Source organism: Octopus bimaculoides, chromosome 18 (genome assembly GCF_046866305.1).
Source record: "Octopus bimaculoides isolate indiv1 chromosome 18, ASM4686630v1, whole genome shotgun sequence".
NCBI classification, from domain to species: Eukaryota; Metazoa; Mollusca; class Cephalopoda; order Octopoda; family Octopodidae; genus Octopus; species Octopus bimaculoides.
In genome coordinates this window covers 1,916,326-1,934,863 of record NC_142945.1, presented here as the reverse complement: position 1 = coordinate 1,934,863, position 18,538 = coordinate 1,916,326, and the positions used below count along the sequence as shown (strand labels likewise).

The window sequence follows — 18,538 nt, the reverse complement described above, 5'->3', positions numbered from 1 at the left end:
ATGTATGAGAAGGAGCACCGTCTTGTGTGAACATGTAATTATCTCCAAATGCTTTGGTCACCCATCGCAAAACATTATCCTCCAACATTTTCATGTAAATTTCCCAATTGACCTTTGTCCCCTCTTTAATGAATACCAGAGGAGATTTTCAACCATCAGATGACACTGCCGCCCAAACCATCATTCCAGTAGGTTTCGTTTAGTGAAACACCTTACAGGCACCTTCGGGAACAGCATCCGACCTTGTGGCCCAAATCCTGTCATTCTGGGAGTTCGCTACAGCTTCCGCAATGAATATCTTTTCATCTGACCAGATGAAGACATTGTCACCAGCATTCTGAATCTCCGTATTGAGACTTTTAGCCATTTGCTTCATGCTCCGCCATGGATTTCATGACAACAATCACCAATTGTTTCATCCTTATAAAATTGTTTACGATCAGGAATGAGCTTGCTGTTGATTGAATCTGTCTCACTGGAGCATTTCATGACACTATAGACTGTTTTGGGATCAACACCAACCCTTGCAGCCACATCTAAGGGATAATATGACCCTATGTAAAATTGGCTTGTGTTTGATAAAAAAAATGTGCATAACAGTGTTTTCATGAGAAATAGTGCTGAGCAAGAATAAAGATGAAGGGCCCTGACCATAGTTACAAAGGAATCAATGGTTTTAGTCCATAGTTTTTCCTCTCCTTCTCAATGATAATATTGCATCTTGTATATTAAGAGGATTAGGTTATTGTAATCAATTTCTATTAACAGATCAATCAATTAAATTATTGATTAGTAGACAATGTAACTTAAGCCTACAGCCAGCGTATATGGTTATTGGTGAAATAACCTTTTCAAAGTACAGCAATATTGATTCCGACCTGGTTTCTCATCACAGTTCGTACAAAACAAACTTCATTAATGAAAATATCAAATCATTTTCCTTGACTTTAACCCACACTTTATAAACGCAGTTTTTATATTTTCCCCATTGGTTGTTTTTAATTTTTTTTTTTTTACTTGTTACGGAGATGGTAAAATGCAGAGATTAGTTTTAGGAGGGTTAAACACACATGGACTGTAGCCATGCTGGGGCTCAGCCCTGAAGGGTTTAGTTGAACAAATTGACTGCAGTCCTTGTGTTTTATAAAGTCTGATACTTCTACCTGCTAATTTACAAGGCTATAAACAAACCAATACTAGTTGTCAAGTGATGATGGGACAAACACACACATATGTATATAAGATAGACTTCTTTCACTTTCTGTCTACCAAATTCACTCGCAAAGCATTGGTCGGCCCAGGGTTGTAGTAGAAAACACTCGTGCAAAGTGCCATGGGACTTATGGCCAAAGCTGTGTTTTCGTTTATTTAACCTTTCAGCATTCGGATTACTGCCAAATGTAAAGCTTATTTATTAATGTTTTGAATTTATCCTGCATTATCCTGTAGTTTTGAGATTTTGATGATGTAATTATTTTTAGAAAGATAAGTGTAAGAAGCCAGATATGGCCAGTTTGAACATAAAACAGGCAGAATATTTTGGTTGGATACTGTTGGTTTAAATGTTAACGTGTTAAGCCAGTGTTTTTATAAATCCATTTCTCTATATTGAATCAATTTTTCTATATTTCATCCATTGATTTGTTTCATTGTATTATTGTACATATTTTCCGGCTGGCAGGGCTTTGGATAGAGATGTGTTTGAGGTGGGATTTTACTGTTAGATGATCCTCTTATTCAAAGAAGGGAATTTCTTTTTACTTCATAGATCTTTGAAAACACAAAGTAGCTATTTATAATGTCAACAACGAATGGAAGCCTCATTCATTGTTTTGCTGAAGCAGAAGCTATGAAACGACGACAATCATGCAGGCATGTCTGTACACGTACTGACAACTAACACACACACACACACTCACACAGAGGACAGACCTTTTAGTTTCCATCTACTAAATTTACTCACTAGCCATTGGTCATCCTGAGGTTTAAATAGGGCTTTCCCAATGTACCCTGCAGTGGGACTGCGCCTAAAATCACACCTATGTCTGTCCCCGTTTTAAATAAATCCAATGTTAAACCTTCGCCATGATTATATCTGGAACCATTCATGTGTTTTCTATAATAGCTTCAGCCCTGCCCAAAGCCTTGTGAGTAGATTTGGTAGGCAGAAACTGAAAGAAGCCTGTTGTGTGTGTGTGTGTGTGTGTGTGTGTGTGTGTGTGTGTGTCTTTGCATTTGTCCTCTCTACCCCACAACTTGACAACCAGTGTTGGTGTGTTTATGGCCTTGTAACTTAGCGTTTTGACAAAAAAGATTTATAGAAAAAGTAGTAGGCTTTAAAAAAAAAGTCCTGGGGTTGATTGAGTTGACTAAAAATTCTTCAAGGCAGAACTCCAGCATGGCCGTAGTCCAATGACAAACAAGTAAAAGATAAATTCTGGAGTTATCATAATCCCCCCCCCCCCCCAATTGATTTTCCTTCATGTTTGCCACCATTCAGTCAGGATGCAGATATAGAGGCCCCGTTTGTCAATGAGGCAAACAGGGGCCAACAGTGAGTTGTGTGTCCTGCTCAAAGGCAGAAGATTAAAATAGCTACAGCAGTAGTATTTGATCCCTTGACCATGTGTTCACTAGTAATCCAGCAATTTTTTGTCTTTCAGCAGAGCTCTTAACCATTCTAATGACTTATGGCATTGTTTTGGAATCATTTCAGTTTCTATGGTGTTTGGCATTCCAACGATAAAGCGAGACAAAGTCAGTTACCTGCGTCGAACGTTGCATTCACTGATTGATGGACTTAACGAAGAAGAAAGAGAGGACTGTCTAATTATTGTGTTCGTAGCTGAGGTATGATTAATGCTGCTGCTGTTGTTGTTGTTGTTGTTGTTTGACTCCCAGTTCAGCCTTGAATAAGCACATCCTGTGGTCAATGATGTTCCAACTGTGACCTTCCCATTTTTTTCTATATCTAGGACTACGTGTCTCTTTTCATTAATTCATTAATGGTAGGGTGTGATTTTTGAAAGAATTTGGCTGCTATTTTTAGTAGGTCGTAGGTCAAATGATGATTTTTTTTGTTTTTTTGTTTAAAAATATATGGTGGTCATTGTAATATGATAGTTTGCTCACTGATTTGTTTTGGTCATGCATGGTGTGTAATGTAACTACCTGAGGTGGGGCACAGGTTTGTGTTGAAGGTGATTTAGAAAAACAAATAAAGGAAGGGAAAAAAACAACCCAAAATTAGGAAGGACAAATGGTAATAATAATGGAGAGAATAATTGTTTGTTTGTCAGTTCCTATCCATTCAGGCACAAAAATGTTGTCTTATTAAAATTCTGTCAACTGTTTTCTAGTAACAGCTGTAAGCTGATGAATTTTCTGATATAAAAAGACCACCATCTGTTTCATAATTATGAAGTTTAAAATCATATTTTGCTTTTAACTAGCTTGTAGCCTTACATTGTGATTGATCCATGTATTTTATTGCTGGTGTTGTTGCTTTTGTGACTCTTGTTCACGAATTGAGGTGTAACTTAGCGTGCCTTGTTGCCATTCATTTCGCCGTCTTGATCATCGCCATTCCATAGTCTTCAACATTGATTTTACATGTCACAACATGAAAGGTTCCTCTACTCTTTGATCTCATTTCTTATATATGTGTGTGTGCATATGTATTATATATATATATATATATATATATATATATATATATTTTTGAAGAAATGAGATTATATATATATATATACATACATACATACATACATACATACATACATGCATATACACATATATTTGTTGAAACCTAGAAACCAAATGTTTGTCTTATTTTTGTTCTCTCTTCCGTTGCATTGTCGAGGATTGTTTTTTTAACAGTTAAAGTGTCTCCAGAACAAATAAAATACAATTTGTTCTGTTTATATTCTTTACCTGTCTACTCTTGTGAAAACTGCTATGATTTCATTGATCCATATTGATATAATTATCAACTGTTTATTAATTGTGCTGGCTGCTTTATTGCTTTTTATTTCTCATGATCATGGTGTTGATGAGTTTTTTTGTTTTGTTTTTGTGGTGGGTGGTTTCTTTTCTCTCATTTTTTTGGTGTTTTCTTTTTTCGGTCTTAGTGGAAAGTATGAATGTTTTAAATGCTGTTAGTAGCCCTCATCCAGGGTTCGTATGGCCCTTTGGGGTCCATGTAAAATTTATCTACAATAAACTGGTTATACTTCCACAATACACAAAATATTTTGACAAATTTTTTTTCTGCAAGTCCTAATAATATTTAATTATAAAAACATAAGGGGATTTTTTAAAACATTGAATGGCTACGAGGGTCCATCTGAGTAAAATAAAAATCAAAAGGTTTCTGGGGTAAAAAAATACAAAAAAAAAAAAGGGTTAGGAACAACTGCATTAGTCTCTTTCATAGTAATCTACTAACTGATGGTATGGTGAGAAATATGAAGCTGGTGGCATAGATGGGGATGACGATGAAGAAAGCAATAATGAGGATGAAACAAACACGTTCCATGGACAAAATTAAATGCCATTTGCTAAATATTCACTGAATAAAGAGATGGTGTGTCAATGGTTATATCTGAGTGTTAAGAATCATATTTCTATTGGTTTCTGTTGATGTATTTCTGGAAATTACTGCTAACTTAACTCGTTACTATTCAGATTACTTCGTCAAATGTAATTCTTACTTATTCACATTACTTTGAATTATTGCATTACTTCATAGTTTTGAGATTTTCATGTGACTGTTTATGTTTTTTTCGAATGATATTGTAGGATAGGTGTAAGAGGTCAGATCTGGTCGGTTTGAGCATAAAACATGTCCTGGATATGGTTCAAATGCTGCTGTGGTTGCTTAGGTCTGGTGCTCTCATTTCTACCAGTTGTGAACGAAGACTGAGTTCAATCTGCTTGAAATTATCCCTCAAATCACATTCTTTTTCTTAAAAAAAAAAAACAATACACTGTTTCTCCTCCTTCCTCCCCTCTTTCTATCACCTCCTCTTTCTCCACCAATCTTTTCTACTCTGCTTCTACCCACTCTTCTTTTCCCTCCTACCTTCTCCTTTCTTTGTTCATTTTTCTCTACCTTTTTGTTTTCCTGCTCCTTTTCCTTTACCTCATTCTTATATTTCTCCCTTTACCTCCTCCTCCTCCCCATCGTCAGCCATTTATAGTATCTTCTTTTCTCTCTTTGCAGCCATGGAACCTACAATATGTCAAAGAAGTTGGAGATCAAATTTACAAAGAGTAAGTAGTTGTTGTCATTGTGTGTGAGAGAGAGAGAGAGTAACTAGACAGGGGCCACTCCCTGACCCCTTTTAGTAATGTCCTACATGGAGTAGATAATCATTACTATGCAGGCCCCTGCACTCCCTTTATCCTGGCACTTCTATAAGTCACCTATATTCTCAGCAGTTTCTGGCCCTTCTGTAGGTCATCTCTACAATCACCTGAGTCTGACCTTTCTCTAGTTCTCTTCCTCTAGTTGTCGAGGTTTTTGAAATTTGAGTTATTTTTTTATTATTTTTTGGATCACCTCTGCATTGGAGAGACATGATGGCCATATGGTTAAGATAATGTTCTACAAGCTTGTGAATTATGTGTCTAAATCTATAATGGTTGTTTTTGTGTCCCTAGGCAGAACTTTTTGTTCTGTTTCTATTAGAAATAGGTACCAGAACATCTTTGGAATTTACTGGTGATAGAACAGTGTCTTGTACAGAGGAAGATTTGTTTTGTCCCCATGTCACCTTAAAGAAATAACAGTTGAGGATTGATCCATTGGAACTACTTTTGCACTGGGGGTCATCCTATAACACCCCTCTATGTTATTGAGGTGCCGCTGAAGAAAGACTCTAGTGGGATGGTACATGAGAATGGCTGTCTTATTGCCCCCTCTAAATTTGGTACTTTTTGGTTACCTCACCCCCATTAAAAAATTTGCTATTAAAAAAACTGGGTTATCTCTCCACAACCCCCCCCCCCCCAAAAAAAAAACCAATCAATTTTATGTGACAAGAGATTAGATAAGAGTTTGATCCTTTTGATTCAATACTTCAACTCATTGTTGACATTTGGCCTCCTCAATAGGAATGGTAGGATTTGTTATAAAAATCTTATCAGATTCAGGAAGATCTTTAATTTTTTCAGTTTTCATAGTTATTAATTTTTTCAGCTTTTTTTGTTTTATTGAAGGTTAAACAATTTTTTTAATTGAGGGAGATAACCAAAAGTGCTGAATTTTTTAATGGGGGTGAGAAAATCAAAAAGTGAATATGCATCACAAGGCCAAACGGTCAATAAGGAATACTATCTGGATGTTGCACGTTGCTTTCGTGATGCTGTGTCAAAAGTGGGTGGCAAAGAATTGGTAACTTTACCGTGATAGTTCATCCACACATTCTGCCCACATAATCCAAGCTTTCCTGGTCAAGAACAACACACCATTTCTTTGATTAACTCTCTACTCTCCTACAGGAGAGTAGAGAGTTAATCAAAGAAATGGCCTCATGTGACTTCTGGCTCTTCCTCAAACTGAAAACCATGCTGAAAGGGAAGCCAATTTGAGTCATGAGAGGAAATTCAGAAAAACAATGGTGAAGCTCCATAGAATTCTGGAATGAGCATTTCAGAGGTGTTACTAGCAGTGACAGAAACACTGGGAGAAGTGTGTGAATTCTCAAAGGGAGTATTTTGAAGGTGATTAAATAAAATTTGTGAAATGAACAAAATTGTTGGGGGTTTTTTTGTCCAAAGATCATGTATGTTTTGAACTCATCTTGTCTATCATTGAACTCATTAAGTTTCTTTTTTCTTTCTTAGGTTCCACTCAAGTGTGGACAGTGGTCTTTTGGAAGTGATCAGTTCTCCACCTGAATTTTACCCAAATTTAGACAATTTAAAGAGAACACTTGGAGATTCCCAAGACAGAGTTCGGTACGTGTCTCTCACATACGAAACATGGCTTGCATCAACATATTTGTTTCTTCTTTCTCTCTTAATTTAAAATCAGAATTATTATGAGACACCTTTTCCCAACCACCATCACAACATCCAAAATGTTGTTTCATTTGCTGCATGTTTCTTTTTTTTTTCTTTTTTTTTCCAATGAATAAATTTTGGTAACAGGAATAATTTTCTTTGACTTCCAGATGGAGAACAAAACAAAACTTAGATTTCTCCTTCCTCATGCTCTACGCTAAAAGTAAAGGTGTTTTTTATGCACAGGTAGGTTTGGTTATGTATTTCTTCTGTGTTTTTTTGTTGTTTTCATTTGTTTTTACTATTAATATGGCTAAGTTGTGTCTGTTGTTAAGAAGCTTGCCTCCCAACCACATGGTTCCAGGTTCAGTCCCACTGCTTGACACCTTGGACAAGTGTCTTTTACTATAAACTCTGGCCAATCAAAGCCTTGTTAGTGGATTTGGCAGATGGAAACTGAAAGAAGCCTGTTGTGTATATGTACATACATATGTGTGTGTATGTGTTTGTCTCACACCACTGTTTGACAGCTCGTGTTGGTTTACATTCTCTGTTACTTAGCAGTTCAACCAAAGATACCAACAGAATACCAGGTTTCAAAAAAAAAATAAATAAAATAAAATAAAACGATAAAAAATTCTGCAAGGCAGTGCCCCAGCATGGCCAAAGGCTAATAACTGAAATAAGCAAGAGATAAAAGATACAGTGAATATTTGGCATATACACATAGAAAAATAGTTTATGTGGCCCTCTCCAAATGTGGAAAGGAAACCTTTTCTAATTATGTTGTTGATGATGATGTTGATGATGAATGTGTTTCATACTTATGATAAACAGATGTTGAATATAACAATAAATTTTTCAGTCTGTAATACCTCCTCCTCCCTCCCCTCACGTTGTGGTCCTTATTCTAGCCCCTTTCTCCACCAATAATCAGTAACATCTAGGGCCTCCTTCTCTTCCTCATCTCTCAAACCACCTTCTCTCTTCAGCTTGAAGACGATGTGATATCAAAACCAGGTTATTTTTCAATAATGAAAACATTCACCCAACAACAAAAGTATGTGGAATGGTTTGTTCTGGAATTCTCCACATTGGGATTCATTGGTAAGCCGGGGCTTTCTTCATTTTCTTCTTTTTTTTCCACTTCTCTTTTTTTCTCATCTGTCTCCATTCTTTTTTCTTTCTCTTTCAACAGCACCACACACACACACACACACACACACACACACACACACACACAGAGCTATGCAGTGAAGAAGTTTGCTTCACAACCATTCAGTTTTAGGTTCAATCTCATTGATTGGTACCTTGGACAGTTGTCTTTTATTTTCCTGGAACTCTAAAATGCACATCTTGCTTGTGTGTTTGTATATTTATTCCTCTTCTTGCCGTTTCTGTTTCAGGAAAATTATTTAAATCCAGTGAGCTGCCAATTTTGGTGGAGTTTTTCCTGATGTTTCACACAAACCAACCCATAGACTGGTTGCTTGACAACTTCCTCACCGTGAAGATGTGTAATCCAGATAAAGATAATGTAAGTGGCCGAATTAAAACTGGATTTTTTTAGGCTTTTTTTAATTTCAAAGGTTGGAAGGAATGTTTTGCACATATTTGTTCTGAGTTTAAACTCTGCCGAGGTCAACTTTGCCATGTTTATGAAGTACCAGTTACATGCTGGGGGGGGGGGGAATCAATGTAATTGATTGGCTACCTCTGCCTGTCCCCATTCTTCTAAAATACTGACTTTCAGTTGAAATTCAAAACTAGTCTTTTTTTTCTTCTCTCTTTGTCTTTCTTTCTTTGTCTTTCTTTTTGTCTTCTTTCTTTCTTTGTCTTCTTTCTTTCTTTGTCTTCTTTCTTTCTTTGTCTTCTTTCTTTCTTTGTCTTTCTTTCTTTGTCTTCTTTCTTTCTTTGTCTTCTTTCTTTCTTTGTCTTCTTTCTTTCTTTGTCTTTTCTTTCTCTTCTCTCCTTCTTCTCTCTTCTCTGTCTATATTTTCTCTTTTATGGTTTTATTACCCAGCAACCTCAAAACAGGAGAAAAATGCAGGTATGACAATGCAAATTTCCTGTTAAACTATATATATAGGTACAGGTATAACTGTGTGATAAGAAGTTTACTTCCCAACCACCTGGTTCCTGGTTCAGTCCCACGGTGTAGCACCTTGGGCAAGTGTCTCCTCCTACCATAGCCTCAATCTGGCCAAAGCCTTGTGAATGGATGTGACAGATGGAAACTGAAAGAAGCATGATATATGTGGGCGTGTGTGTGTGTTGGTATTTGTCCCCTACCACCACTTGACAACTGGTGTTGGTGTGTTTACATCCCCATAAATTAGCAGTTTGGCAAAGGAGACTGATAGAATAAGTGGCAGGCTTTAAAATAAAAATTACTGGAGTCAATTTATTTGCCTAAAACTTCAAGGCAGTGCCCCAGCATGGTCAGTCAGTGGCTGAAACAAGTAAAAAATAAACAATAAAAAGACATAAATACCCACACGTACACGCATACATCCTGGAGTAGCCTTAAGTGTTGTTAAGTATCATTCTAGTTTTCTAGTTCACTTTGGCAAAAAGTAAGAGGAGGAGGCCTGAAGGGGGGCACCCCATGGAGACATAATATTTTGCATGCATAGTTTTTGTAATTGACATTTAAATACCATCAATATAGTTATTTGTTTTAGGATAATTTATGTCTGTCTCTTGAATAACATTTATCCATTTTTAACAGGGCAAAACTGCTTCCCTTTTAAACCAAACTTAACTCGTTTATAATTATTACATGGAGTCGAGGAGACAGTAACACACATATGTTCACAAACAAACAAACAAACATACTTACATATATATATATATATACAGGAGGGATGTTTTTAGCTTCCATCTATCAAATCCACTCACAAGGCTTTGATTAGCTCAGGGCTATAGCAGAAGACACTTGCCTAAGGTGCTGCACCGTGGGGCTGAACCTGAGACTATGTGATTGGAAAACAGATTTCTTACCACACAGCTATGCTTGCATCTTGTATGTGTGTGTGTATAGTTGTTACTACTGGCACTCACTCACACGCACTCACTCACACTCATGCACTCACTCACACTCATGCACTCACTCACACTCACACTTTGTTATAGAGAACACATTCAACATGCCCAGACACTGTCTTCCTTTCTCTCATTCATTGTTCTTCGCATGGGAAATTTTTGTAATTGTGTTTGGTTTCTTTCAATTAAAATTTAAAAAAAAATTTTAATTCAATACTGTTACTTTAGCAAATCTAATCGTTGCAGACATATTCCGTCTCTGATCCACATCTGTTAAGAAATATTAGGCAATGAGATAAAGAAAAAAGTAGACAACATAATAGGGACAAGTTTTAACAAATGTCATTAATTTATTGCTTTAAAAGAAAATAAATTTTATGTTTTGAGAAAGGGGAAAATATAAAAGAAAGAAAAAAGTAGTTGGAAAGGAAGAAGGAAGAACTTGGGCTTTTAGTGGAAACTGGACAGTCAAATCAGGGATATATAAACCCTATTAACTCAGTTCTGTGGTGGAAAGTGGGTAGCCAGAAGCTGGGTAGCCAAATGGAACTTTCACAGTAATTACCTTGAGTTACATTGTGTCCATCCTCTGACTCACAACTGACTGGAGAAGAACAAATGTTGTCTTTAGTTTTAATGAATGATTTGTAGGCCTGACACACCACAACTGCTGCCACTTGGTCCTTAAATGACTTTTGGTGTGAGTTTCTTCTGATCAGGGCCTTTGTCTTTTTCTTCAAATCTTCTGGGTAAAGCGTAACTGCATAAATCTCTCCCACAGTCTGAGAGACAGGCCTACCAATAACAAAGGCCAATCTCTTCTTTTTCTTCTTCCTTTCCTGATAAACTTTATCAAAGAATGACAAAGAGTTGGGGTGGCTTGAAATGTGTCAGATTCCTTCATGTTTGCTTTCGGTGGTTCTGTTTAAGTATGTCCTTGAAACAAGAGACTGGGTGGCAATGTTTGATAGTGAAACCATGGGTTGGGGCATCCTCTAGTCTACACTCCTTTAAGCTACATTATATTTTGATGTAACCCAATATGAGAAGAAACTGTTGTCTGTCTATAAAGAGTGGGTGGGACATATCACAGTGAGATATCACAGTTCACTCACACACACACACGTGAAAGCTGTTTTATATTCTTCTTGAGACCAGTGTACACTTGTGTGCATGCATGCACACACACACATGCATATGCACGCATGCACATACTCTCTTGTTCTCTTTCACACATCTTCACATAGTGTAATTGTGTGTTTTGAGTGTGTGTGTGCATATATCTATATATATATATATATATACATTCATATATATATATATATACATTCATATATATATATATATATATATACATTCATATATATATATATATATATATACATTCATATATATATATATATATATATACATTCATATATATATATATATATATATATACATTCATATATATATATATACATTCATATATATATATATATATATATATATACATTCATATATATATATATACATTCATATATATATATATATATATATATACATTCATATATATATATATATATATATACATTCATATATATATATATATATATATACATTCATATATATATATATATATATACATTCATATATATATATATATATATATATATACATTCATATATATATATATATATATATACATAAACACACACACACACATATATGTGTAGGTTTGATGATGCAAAAAGTAAAATTAAAACTCAAATCATGAGTGTATCAGTTGATTAAATTCATATGATTTTTTTTATTATTAATAAACTGCATTTGACAGTTGGGGGTGGTGGTCCTGGTACTGGATTTCCAGGTGTTTGAGGAGTGTAAATGTGACTCTTAGCTTCTCTTGTTCTCAAATCTACTCTGACCTGGAGTAGAAGCACCTGTTAGCATCTTAACAACGGTTTAATTAGCATATAAACCATTGAGTGGCAAAACCACAGAGTTCTTATTAGAACTTTCCTTCTTAGCAGAAAGTAAACTAACCCCACCGCTTCAACCTTAAAAGTGCTGTTTTGGTTTCTGTTTGTCTCGACATCTGTGGTGCCCCTGGTTTTTGAGCTGGTGGCATTGGAAAGTGGGTTGCACGTGCTGTGCAATATTTTAGTCACTCTAAACAAATTCATTGCAGAGAAACTTTTTGCAGATTCAGAACCTTAGCACGGACTTATTGTGTTTATGAAGTGGCCTTACTCAGTCATGAGTCGACTTTCACAACACACGCACACACACACACATATGCATCATTTTCTTGTTTCAGTCATTAAGCTGTGGCCATGCTGGGGCATTGCCTTGAAGAATTTTAGTTGAAGAAATCGACCCCAGTATTTATTTTTGTAAAGCCTGGTACTTATTCTTTCAGTCACTTTTGTTGAACTGTTAAATTGCAGGGATGTAAACACACCAACACTTGGTGTCAAGTGGTCATGATGGGGATGGGCAAACTCACGCACACAGAGGATGGGCTTCTTTTAGTTTCCTTCTACCAAATTCATTCAGATGGTTTTGGTTGGTCTGAGGCTATGGGAGAAGACACTTGTCCAAGGTGCAGTAGGATTGAACCCAGAACCTCAGGAGTTCCCTGGTTCTGTACCATTTGGCATCTTGGACAAGTGTCATTTAGTAATAATCTCAGCTTAACCCAAACCTGGTTCGATGGAGACTAAAATGACATGGAGGGAACCTTTACTTGTCACACAGCGTCAGGCTACCAATTCTGCCTGGGAATTATATTCAGGGTACAAAGTGTCTGTGGAATTGTCATCTGATTCTATACAATGAGTTGGTCGTTGATCTCACAGATGAGAATATTCATTGTTGAAAACTTTCTGAAAACCATTTTCTTCTTTTTCTATTTTTGTAGTTGTATACACTGTGTGTGTGTGTGTGTGTGTGTGTGTGTGTGTGTGAGAGTGTAATGTAAGTAGGCTATGTGTAGTATGTATTATGTGTATGTAATTTGTGTGGGTTTGAGAATATGAATATATTGTGTGTATATAAGTATTATATATATATATGTAGGCACATGCATGTGTATATGCATGTATATATGTATGTATATTTATGTGGATGTATTAATGTGTGTATGTTTACATTTCAGAAACATTGTACTCGGATGAAGGAAGAAGTGCGTAGAAGATACAAACCATCTCTCTTTCAACATATTGGAATTCAGTCATCTTTGAAGGGTAAAATTCAGAAGTTACAAGTGAGTAATCACAGCACGATGGTGGTAACATATTGAGATGAAGGGAGTATTGTAGGGTACTGCTAACATAATACAGGGATCTCCTGGGTGTTCTGGGGTGGCAGCATTAATGCTGGTAGGGCTAGCGGTGGTTTGGGGTTGTGGTGTTGGTGGAGGTAGTTGTGGTGATAATGTTGAACATTTTTATGTAACGAACGGTAAGCTGGAGATTTTCGAAGTTTTCTAATTTTAAGACCAGTCATTGGAGGGATATTTAGCTGTTATATCTAGTAGAGCTGATTGTCATCTAGAAGAAACACCAACACACACACACACACACACACACACACACACACACACACACACTTTCGCCTAAGACCCTAATTGTCATTTAATGTCCATGCTCCATGCTGGCATGGGTCAGAAGATTTGAAAGGGTCTGACAAGTTGTGACAGCCGCACTTGTGTAAATTGCCTTGTAGCATACATACAAGCCTAAGGGCCTAAAGTGGACCCTATGACTGAGGAAGAACAGAAGGGCAGATGATAATTTTAGGTGGTCGTAGGGATTGATCGATGGTAAGGGGAGAAGGTGGAGGAGTATAATGGGGGTGGATGCAAACAAGGAAAAGGGAAGTGATTATTGCCAGTGTTGAAAAAAAAAAAGTTGCGGGAGGTAGTTGGAAATGTGAGAGGAGGAGTTGTATAAAGTGGGGACGGGTGTGTAGGGCTCTAGCATTATATGTGGTGAGCATGGACTGAAGATGTGAGGGGAAGGGATGAAAAAGGGAGAAATAGACTAGGGTGGAGAAGAGTCCTTGGAGTCATTAAAGGAAAGAGGTGGGAGTTGCAGGGGGATGGTCAGTGGAGGGGGAAATGAGAAGGGCGGGGTTCAAGAGGTTGTGAATCTGAAGTGGGGGGAGGGAGCAATTTATGGATATTTTTAGTAGTAGTAGTTGTAGTTTTCTGTGAGGATCTTGTAACTGAAAGGTCTACTGTGTGTCTTATTTCCAGGACAAATATTTTGGTAAGGAAGGTCTCTATCGTGCCCATATCAACCCACATGCAGTGGTCAGTACCACACTTAAAACCTACCAACAGTTCACATTACAGAAAGCCTACTTGGGAGAGACAATCTTCTGGGGTATGAGCCCACTGCCTAAAGATATGGTCAAGTTTGAGTTTACACCACCCGTAGTTCTGGAAAGGTAAGTGGTTTTGTGTATTCATATATGTAATATGTATATCCATACATAGTATGGGGGTTTAATTTACAGGTGATCTAAATGATTAGGTACACTAGGTAAGTGATGTAATAGATTACTGGGGCTTCAAGGTTGTAGCCGAGATGGTAGTTATGGAGTCGTTGCAAATTTCCTTTGATGTTGCTGCACCTCATATATACATACATACATACATACATATATATATATATATATATATATATATGTATATGGTGTGTGTGTGTGTGTGTGTTGTCTTTATCAGCTGGAATTCTTTGAAGTCTCAGCATGCACCACCACCCCGAATGCACATGCACACGTGGCCAGCAAAGTCTGCATCAAATACCAACAGTATCATTCATAAAACTCTTCTTGGTCTTGTACTCATGATACATTTTGAGTCCTTGTCAGAAGCCTGCTGGGTGTACAATTGTCGCAGTCTTGAAGTACTTTCATAATCCAGCTTTTGGAGCCGTGCGTGTGTGTTTATGAATTGTCTATCAGCAGTGTATGTTGAATGTGTTATTAGTTTTAATGAATGAAATTCTTAAAAAAAAAAAGAAGTGAGAGAAAGCTCGTTAAGCTCATTATTAAAAAAGGAACAAAATGGGGGAATATTGATTGCTGCTGTGTGACTCAATACATAGAAACAATTCTGTGAATGTATGGGATTAACAGTATTGGATTAAGGATCAATCTAATCAACTAAGCAACTCAATAATGGAAATCAATGAAAGGGGTGTGGGTGTGCATGCATGCGTGCATGTGCAGACATGTGAATGTCTGTTTGTTTGTATTTGTATCTTTGCTGATATCTCTGTCTATAACTGGTGGTGTTTGAATATTTAGCATATACACGTTTCTTTTATCATTGTCTTGTTTCTCTCATTAGACTGTGGCCATGCTGGAGTACCACCTTGAAGGGCTGCAGTTGAACAAATTGACCCCCCCCCCCCCCATACTTTGTTTTCTGTTAAGTGTGGTCTTTGTTTCATTGCTCTCTTTTTTCTCGAATTAAGTCACAAGGACATAAACAAATCAACATTGGCTGTCATGTTAAGCAGTGGGGGGGGGGGGTCAGGGACAAACCGACAGACACACACACACACACACACACACACACACACACACACACGATGGATTTCTTTCAGTTTCCATCTACCAAATCCATTCACATGACTTTGGTTGGCCCAGGGCTATGGTAGAAGACACTTGCCCAAAGTTCCACACAATGGGATTGAAACCAGAACCATTCAAATGACAAACAAATAAAAGAGTAAAAAAAGTATATGTTGATTTTTACTGTATGTTTATTATATATATATATATATATATATATATATATATATATGTACATGTGTGTATTATATATTTCTGTCTTCTGCTTTGACAGCTTTAAATTCCGTAGTGGAAACTCAGAGCACCCAGGGGACAAGTTTTTTGACACCGTTGTGGAAATACTTCCAGTAACCCATGAACACATGAAAGATGGAACGCCATATCCAATGCTTAACCATGGTTATTACCAAGTTGCCCGCTTCAAAGCTGATGGTGTTGCTGAAGGTACAATCAAAGACAATATCGGTCCCATCAAGATTCTTCGACTCCACTGCCAAGTCAAAAGTGATAGCTGGGCAATACTGAGTGAAGTAAGTAAACCTTTCTTTGTTGAATCACTCCCACTAGCCCCCCCCCCCCCCCCCCATCATCATCATCATCATCATTTAATGTCCATCTTCTATGTCTAGAATGGGTGGGATGGCACCACAAGAGTCAGCCAGGCTGAAACCTGCACCAGACTTCTGTGACTGTTTTGGCAGGGTTTTTACAGCTGGATGCCCTTCCTGACACCAACCACTCAGCAGAGTGGACTTGGTGCTTTTTATGTGCCAATGAGTGGTCAGGCAGTTTGTGAAGGGTGAAAAAATAAAGATGCTGTGATGATGATGATGGGAAATGGCAAACTCTGATAATAGAATAGTTAATAGAGTGGTTAATAGTGTTAGTAGAAAAGAATTAGAGGGTCAGTGGTTTGTGGAGAGAGAGAGAGGCTGCAGGTTGCAGAGTTGTATTAAAGAAACACAAAAAGAACCCCCTTAACCTGGTCATGGTTGTTGTGCTGTCACAGGTCGGTTGTGATGCATCAGACCTGTGACCAAGTGTTTCAACTGTAACCATCCTGTCTTTGTTTGTTATATTTTTTAATTATGCAAATTATATTGGCTACAAATTATAACTGTAGTAGTAGTAGTAGTAGTAATGATGATAATCTCTTTTTTTCTTTTCTAATTTCAGATTTATATTAAAGCGAAGACAAGCTGATTGTTACAGTTATTGTTGTTGTTCTTGTTATTCTTGCTGTCAAAAAAAAAACCCATAAAAATGAAAACAAACAAAAAAAAAACCAGACATCAACCAACCTACCCAAAGACAGAATTAAAGAAATCCAAAACAAAAGGAAGGCGGCGGTGGATGAGCAAGGTCTCTTCCCGCTCCCCAACTTGGGTAAAGACAAGTTTGGATGTTGACCAAAGTTGTGATGCTGCAGGGTACCAACTGGTGGATGTTGTAAATGATAAACAGTCAGTAGACCTACCTATCACCTCTGAACATTTGGTGCTATCTTTATATGGCTTAACCGATGTCCAAACTGATCACTTGGCACCATTTCCTTCTCCTACACCATTTTTTTCTTTTCTTTCTCTTCATTCAATTGAATTTTCCTTTTTATTCTTTTTTTGTTTGTGTTCTTTTTCTGGTGAATTGTTTTTTTCTCTTATTTTTTGTCCAGTTTTTGTTAATTTCATTTTTTTTCCTGCTAAAAGGTTTTCATATATTTTCCTTCCTGTTTCAAAGGATTTCTCGTACAACTAATTTGATAGACGCACACCCACTGTGCCCACACCCTCATCTTACACTCCTCTTGGTGTGTGTGTGTGTGTGTGTGTGTGTGTGTGTGTGTGTAAAGATGGAAAGGTAAAACAGTGGTCTTGTGATTGCGTGCATGCATGTGTCTATGTAAGGAATGCACCAATACATGGAAAGACATGTACATCTCTCTACATATAAATGTATGTATATATATATATATATATATATATATATATATATATATATATATATGTATATGTGTGTATGTATATGTGTGTGTATGTATGTGTCTGTACATATATACATACATGTGACACGTATACATGTGTGTATGTGTGCATGTCACATGCACACAATCTTTGGCTATGAGGGTTGAAAAAAAAAAGCCATTCCAAGATTTGAATTCCATTAGAAATCCATTTATCTTGAGACAAATATCTTCTTGTTCCTTAATTCAATCTGCTCCCTTGCCTCCATTTTCTCATCATCATCATCATCATCGTCATTATTTAAACTTGCGGTGTTTGTGGAAGACTTCTTTCTTAAGAAATCTTGACCATCAATAACATTGTTACCACCATCATCATCATCATCATCATTATGCTAATTACCATCATGGGGGTGGGAGGAGGTGAGTTGATGCTAGCAGTAGTTTTGCTTTACTTTGGCATCTTGCTGTTTTATATCCGAATCTTGTTCAGCTTAATTTTGAATTAAACTCTTACTCCTCTAAGGTCAAGGACAATGGCCTAGAGTCAGTAATACTTAATTGATTACACCTCCTCCCTCCCCCCTTTTTCTTTTCAACAGTTAAATGCCTTTGCAGAAGACTATTATTATTATTATTATTATTATTATTATCATTATTGGAGGTGGTGAGCTGGCAGAATTGTTAGCATGCTGGGCAAAATGCTTAGCAACATTTCATCTGTCTTTAGATTGTGAGTTCAGATTACACTGAGGTCGACTTTGCCTTTCATCCTTTTGGCCTCAGTAAACTAGGTACCAGTTGAGCACAGGGGACAATGTAATCAACTTACCCTCCCCCACTAAACTTTGCTGGCTTTGTGCCAAAATTTGAAGCCATTTTCTTCTTCTTATTATTATTTGTATAATGGGCAACTGAGCAGTTTGGTTTCAGTTTTGTTTTGTTGAAATCCTTTCA

General features: G+C 36.9%; 1 protein-coding gene across 6 annotated transcripts in view; it reads left to right on the top strand.

The window, feature by feature from the left end:
* The window catches only part of LOC106871368 (alpha-1,3-mannosyl-glycoprotein 4-beta-N-acetylglucosaminyltransferase A), an 85,259-nt gene extending 68,002 nt beyond the window's left edge, over window positions 1-17,257 (top strand). For all 6 annotated transcript variants that reach the window (XM_089365593.1, XM_089365590.1, XM_089365592.1 and 3 more), the window contains 10 exons: window positions 2,717-2,850; window positions 5,225-5,274; window positions 6,850-6,963; window positions 7,179-7,254; window positions 8,001-8,115; window positions 8,415-8,545; window positions 13,193-13,300; window positions 14,294-14,487; window positions 15,896-16,151; window positions 16,798-17,257. In XM_089365593.1, coding sequence (XP_089221719.1) covers window positions 2,717-2,850; window positions 5,225-5,274; window positions 6,850-6,963; window positions 7,179-7,254; window positions 8,001-8,115; window positions 8,415-8,545; window positions 13,193-13,300; window positions 14,294-14,487; window positions 15,896-16,151; window positions 16,798-16,824 — 1,205 coding nt within the window. In that variant the 3' untranslated portion in view covers window positions 16,825-17,257. The remainder of the gene's footprint in view (window positions 1-2,716; window positions 2,851-5,224; window positions 5,275-6,849; window positions 6,964-7,178; window positions 7,255-8,000; window positions 8,116-8,414; window positions 8,546-13,192; window positions 13,301-14,293; window positions 14,488-15,895; window positions 16,152-16,797) is intronic.
* The last annotated feature ends 1,281 nt before the right edge of the window (window positions 17,258-18,538 follow it).